Genomic DNA, 6,391 nt, shown 5'->3' on the forward strand with positions numbered 1-6,391 from the left:
TGTTGCTCGTTCGACTAGTTAATCTAGCTCCGCCAGTGCCTTTGAAATAAATTTAATCCATTTAATCCTCAAGTTAGGTCAGCGTAAGCTTTTTAATTCTGCAAGTAATTTCAGGTTATTTTACAAATTTCTTATAACTAATAATTATACAATCTCATTCCACTTACTCTAGTCTTGGCCTCTTGGCTACGAAAAAACAACTGAACACGCGGTTCTTATGTATGTACTTAGATCAATGCGGCTGCGTATTTTCGCGCTTATGTGTCTACTTATGTATAATAAAGTACCGCAAGAGTAGAATGAGAGAGAGAGAGTTTTAAAGTTTTTAAAGAGCGTCATTCTGTTTGTTCGGACAGAGTTCCGTTTTGTGTTACAGTGGTACGAAGTTTATTCGCAGGCCCGAATTTCGGCAACATTCCCCTCCCAGCAAGCGAGCCACTGGAGCTTGCTTCATTTTTCCCGACATCGAGGACTGCTAACTTTACTGCTGGTCTGGAGAGGACACCTAGTTGTGTCTGTACCTTCGCCTGCCGGACTTGACCATCTTCTGCGGTGGTCACTTCGACCACTCGACCCTTTGTCCAGGTATTACGACGCTGATTTTCGTCCACTATAAGTACAATATCGCCTACACCAATTGGCTTTACTTTTTTATGCCACTTGGACCTTCGTGTTATGTTTGGTAGCATCTCTTTGACCCAGCGTTTCCAAAATAGGTTGGCGAACATCTCACTCTGGCGGAGCGACCATTTATAGTCGATTTGTTCCGGATCGCAAATCGGTTTTTCTCCATTTGATGAGCCAAGCAACAGGTGATTTGGCGTAAGAGCTTCTTGGTCTTCGTCGTCCAGGGACACGTATGTCAGGGGCCTGGAGTTGACCGTCATTTCCACCTCTGCCATTGCGGTAAGAAGACTTTCATCTGAGAATTTTTGATTTGGTGTTATACGGTATAACACGGTTTTAACGGAACGCACTAAGCGCTCCCAGGCTCCTCCCATGTGAGGAGCTGACGGTGGGTTGAAGTACCACGATATTTCCTGCTGCGACAATTCTCGGTGCATTTTTGCATCTTCCAGTTGAAGTTTGTCTCTAAGAAAGGCATCGGTCCCTCGAAAATTAGTCCCGTTATCGCTATATATTTCCTTTGGTATGCCTCGGCGCGATATATGGCGTCTTAAGCCCATTAGGCATGAGTTTGTGGTTAGACTATGCACGATCTCAATGCTTATTGCTCGCATTGTGAGGCAGGTTATCAGCATGCCCCACCTTTTCAATGACTTTCTTCCATCGATAACTGTTAGTGGCCCAAAATAATCAACTCCTACATACGTAAACGCTGGCTTGAATGCACCCAGTCTAGCCCTCGGTAGGGGCGCCATTAAGGGTGCCATGGGTCGAGCACTACTCAGCTTACATTGTTGGCAATTTCGACGAATCCCTTTAAGGAGAGGTCTTAGTTTTGGAATAAAATATTTTTGCCTCACCTCATTTACTGTTGTCTCATGATTCATGTGATAATATTTTTCATGGTAGTGCCGGACTATCAGCTTTGTAACCCAGTGTTGGGTGGGTAGAGCGATTCGTCCTTCAGGGATGCCAGCGAAGCGACTGGCTCTATCGCGTACACACAATACCCCATGGTCATTTAGAAAGAGTTGTAACCTCCATAGTGGACTGCTCCGGCAAACGTGGTGGCCGTTTTCGATGGCTGTGTACTCTTCGTTGTAACATTCTTGTTGTATGTTCCGGTAAAGAAACATTCTGGCTTCATTAATTTGGGATGCCGGTCGGTTTGTATTCTCATTTGATATACGTATTTTCTTGATCAATTTCCTCTTATAGGCAAGCCAACATGCAATTGCCCTTGTCAATCGATTCCATTTTGAAAAGTACTCGTAATTGATTCTTACTGATTCCCTTCGCATGTGAAGGAAACGAGGACGCAGTTCCTCAGTGGCTGTCCTTTCATTGGTAGTTTCCGTCGGCCAATCAGCCGGCGGTAGTTTTAGGAATTTGGGTCCTTCGAACCATTGTGTATATGTTTCAAGCCTATGTTGTCGTTTGGTGGCGATGTCCGCAACATTTAGTTTGCTTGGTACCCATCTCCAGTTTCTGGCATCTGTGAGCTCACATATCTCGGCTATCCTAAACATTACATATTGTTGATATCGTCGTGGATCTCCAATGAGCCACGCTAGAACCGTTTTCGAGTCGGTCCATAAGTAACATTCCTCAAAGTCGATTTCATGTTGTGCTATTATATTTTTCATCAGTCGCGCTCCAGTTACTGCTGCCTGTAGCTCCAAGCGGGGTATCGAAAGCGGCTGCAACGGAGCTACCTTGGATTTGGCTGAAACGAGACTCAAAAGTATTTGGTTATTTTGTTCGATACGGAAATACGCAACGGCAGAGTAGGCGTCTTCTCCCGCATCCACGAATACGTGAATTTGAACTCGGCAGTCTTTTGCATGCCAATTTTTAAAATAGCATCTCGGAATTCGCACGTTCTCTATCAAGGGTAAGAAGGACAGCCATGATTGCCACATATCCTGCAGATTGGGTGGTATTTCCTCATCCCAATCAATCTTCGATCGCCAAACTTGTTGAAGCAGTATTTTGAGATACATCATTATACAGGATACAAAACCCATGGGGTCAAAAACTGACATCAAAACTTGTAAAATTTCCCTTTTGGTTGGTGCGACTTTTGTCGCTATTATGTTGCGCTTCAGGCGTACAAACTTTAGTGCATAGGTGAAGGCATCTTGATGTGGGCTCCACCGCATGCCCAATATTTTCTCATAAGAGTGTATCTCTTCACTGTTAAAGAACTGTTTTTCGTCGTAGGTTGTTGTGTCGCAAAGTGCAGCGAGTACCCGTTTGGAGTTCGAACACCACTTGCGCATATGGAAGCCCCCGCGTGCGTGGACTTCTCTAACTTCCTTCGCTAATGTAATGGCTTCTTCTTCTGAATGGCATGAATCGATGTAGTCGTCTACATAGTGACTTGACTGAATAGCTTTAGCTGCCGCAGGAAACTCGTCCGCGTGTTTCTTAGCGTTCAAGTCGCGCACATAGTGCGCTATACAGGGTGAGCACGTGGCTCCAAATGTCAACACATTTAATTGGAAAGTTTCTACGACTCCGGTTGTCTGATTTTGCCATAGGAATCGTTGTGCTTTAGCGTCTTCTTCTCGTACTGCTATTCGATGGAACATTTCGGCGATGTCACCGCTCACGCCGATTGCTCTCATCCTAAAGTTGTACATAATCTGCAGCAAGGGCACGAGCAAATCGGGCCCCTTTAGAAGAAAGTCATTTAGGGCTACTCCTGATGATTGAGCTGCCGCGTCCCACACCAATCTGACCCTGTCAGGTTTATGTGGATTTCGTACAGTAAAAATGGGTAAGTACCATGCGTTTTCGGGTTTCTCCCTGATTTCTTCCTCTGGCAACTTTCTGGCATAGCCTTTGGCTATCAAGTTTTGTATTTGATTATGTAGCTCATTCGCAAAAGGAGGGTCTGCTGCCATTTTCTTTTGCATGCATAAGAGTCGTCGTTTTGCTACCGGCAGGCTATTTGGAAATACACGGGGCCCATCTTTCCAAAGCAATCCCGTGGTGTACGTCCGCGAGCTGTAACTAACAGTGTCCTCCAGAATCTGTAGAGATCGCTCTTCATCAGGGGACTTGGTAAATATCGGCGGTGATTTTTCCTCCGTTAGCAAATGTTTTTTAACCATCTCATGCAAATCCAGATCGCATTGACAGCGATGCAGGTTGAGTCCTCCCCCAGATCGTCCCGATCCGCCATATATAGTCCATCCTAGTCTCGTTTTTGCAGCTATTGGTTGCTGCCATTTTCCTTCGCGCACCTTTAGCGAAGCTATGAGATTCGGATTATTACTGCCGATTATCATTTGAGGCATTGCGTTAATGAAGCTCGGGATAGGCAGGTTTTTTAAATGCGGATATCTCTGTTTTATCCTATCTGCTATCATCGTCTCGGCTGAAAGACCAATGGACTTAACCGTACAGACTTCATTTACTTTAAACAATTTATTGCCCAGTCCTTGTTTTGAGATTTTCAAGTTCAGCTGCTTGGATTCCGGCTCCTGCCGACTAACATCGCCGGTCCATCTAATGCATAGTGGATTGGCGAAACCTTTCACTTCGAGCGCATCAGCCAATTTTTCTTCTACAAGTGTTAGAGTCGATCCGTCATCCATAAATGCGTAGATATCGACGGATTTCGAATTGGAGTGCAAAGTGACTGGAACGATTCGAACATAGCATTCTGGCTGGTTGGTTAGTGACCCACGATGATTGTGCAGAACGCTTTCCGTCACGTCCTTATGAAGGAGACGGTGATGTTTTGCTTTGCAGCCATTTATGTCGCAAGCTACGCGACTCCAGCAGGATCCCTTGTGGTTTTTGAGGCACTGAGCACATAGGTGATGGTTATTTATCGCGTTCCACCTGGCTTCGACTGACATCCGCAACAACTTTTCGCAAGACACTGGTTTGTGGTGTCCTTTGCATATCGCACAGACTGTGTTTTTAGGGCTATCTGTAGGCGCTGCGGTATGTGTATGCATCACTCCTCTGTTGATTCTCTTCTTGTCGCTTTCTAGTAATATGTTGGGCGTAGATACGCGACTCGCCGCTTCCGCCAATTCAAACAACCAATCCGCTAGGTGCTGTATGTTCGGGTAGGGTATGGATTTTGAATGTAGAGCCCAGTTAAGCATCATATCAGGTCCCGTCTTCTCGATAAGCTCTTGTAATAACGTAGGGTTGTTCAGGTGCGCATCTAGCTTGCTTGCCCTAATGGTAGCGCACATATTTTTCACCGCAAATGCAAACTCGATCAGCGGTTCTAGCTTGCCCTTTGGAGGAGGCAAATTTCGCACATTCTCCATCAACAGTTTTATTATGTGTTCCGGGCGTCCAAAGTACATTCTCAAAGTACTTATAACGCTCGGCAGCATTTCTGGGAACAGTAGGCTGTCTCGCACGGCTTCAAGGGCCCTACCTTTCAGACATCTCTGCAGACGCATAGCGTTCTCCTCGTTGCTGTATCCACCGATCCGGGTGCTAGTTTCATAGGTGCTTATGAAAAGTGGCCATTCTCTTGGATCTCCTTTGAAAACTGGTAATTCCCTCGGCATTGATTGTCGAGCAGCTACTTGTTGTGGTGTTATGCCGTTGGTTTTGCACGGCATGCTCTGCGCTCTGGTACTCGTCGCCTGTGGAGTATTGGTTGCACTATCATTCGTCATCATTATGTATCGATGTATTCCAGCAGCATGTTGTGGATGATCCTTCGCTTCTCCGTTTGACTGTACTCTCGGGTTGAGTAGGGCGTACTTACGGCGCAGATATTCCCTTTCGAGGCACATTTCGTCCTCTAATTGTTGCAAAAGTATTTGCTGATCTTCCGGCATTGCTTCATCTTCCACGTGTTGATCTTTGTTGCCTGGGTGGTTAACCTTGAAATGGGATTCAGTTTCGAGGTTATGTTCACTTTCATCACACACGTGGCGACATGTCTCGCACATCCAGGAACTCGAGGTGGCACTGTTTTCCGATCCGCAGCAGGTGCAGTGGAATTGAGATGCACACCTGGAGCATGTGAGCATTTCCTGGTTGGCCGGCTCCTGGCACAGACCACAGTTTCCAGTCGTTGCCATGTCTATATGTACGTAATTTTACGCGTGGTAAAATTAAAATTTGTTCTTTCCTTGGGATTTGTATTAGTCCCTCCTCTTTAGGTCTCCGTAGCTCTACTACACCGTAGGAATTAAAGAATTTGCTCAGAATTCTTTACGAAAGAGTGAATTTAATTTCACGTAGAAATTAAAAAGAATTTCACCAATAGAAATTAAAAAGAATTGTTGCTCGTTCGACTAGTTAATCTAGCTCCGCCAGTGCCTTTGAAATAAATTTAATCCATTTAATCCTCAAGTTAGGTCAGCGTAAGCTTTTTAATTCTGCAAGTAATTTCAGGTTATTTTACAAATTTCTTATAACTAATAATTATACAATCTCATTCCACTTACTCTAGTCTTGGCCTCTTGGCTACGAAAAAACAACTGAACACGCGGTTCTTATGTATGTACTTAGATCAATGCAGCTGCGTATTTTCGCGCTTATGTGTCTACTTATGTATAATAAAGTACCGCAAGAGTAGAATGAGAGAGAGAGAGTTTTAAAGTTTTTAAAGAGCGTCATTCTGTTTGTTCGGACAGAGTTCCGTTTTGTGTTACAGTGGTACGAAGTTTATTCGCAGGCCCGAATTTCGGCAACTTTATCCACTCTTCTATTTGTTGGTCGACTATTTTGGCTTCTTAAAACGGTAGTCTACGCGGACGCGAAAAAATTGGGG

At 44.8% G+C, this 6,391-nt stretch overlaps 2 protein-coding genes across 2 annotated transcripts; both read right to left on the bottom strand.

The window, feature by feature from the left end:
• Nucleotides 1-521: 521 nt before the first annotated feature.
• LOC137579783 (uncharacterized) lies at nucleotides 522-1,064 on the bottom strand (the record flags this gene model as incomplete). The annotated part of the gene is made up of 1 exon (XM_068293603.1): nucleotides 522-1,064. A coding segment is annotated over exon 1 (543 nt), but the record flags the coding sequence as incomplete, so codon positions are not given.
• A 584-nt stretch (nucleotides 1,065-1,648) lies between these two features.
• On the bottom strand, nucleotides 1,649-5,696 carry LOC137579786 (uncharacterized). The gene is made up of 2 exons (XM_068293606.1): nucleotides 1,914-5,696; nucleotides 1,649-1,720 (listed from the first exon to the last, which is right to left on the bottom strand). Exons 1-2 carry the CDS (start codon nucleotides 5,694-5,696, stop codon nucleotides 1,649-1,651), a joined length of 3,855 nt encoding a protein of 1,284 aa, XP_068149707.1.
• Nucleotides 5,697-6,391: the final 695 nt, after the last annotated feature.

This window comes from Drosophila tropicalis, unplaced genomic scaffold (assembly GCF_018151085.1).
Source record: "Drosophila tropicalis isolate 14030-0801.00 unplaced genomic scaffold, ASM1815108v1 contig_771, whole genome shotgun sequence".
Taxonomy (NCBI): Eukaryota; Metazoa; Arthropoda; class Insecta; order Diptera; family Drosophilidae; genus Drosophila; species Drosophila tropicalis.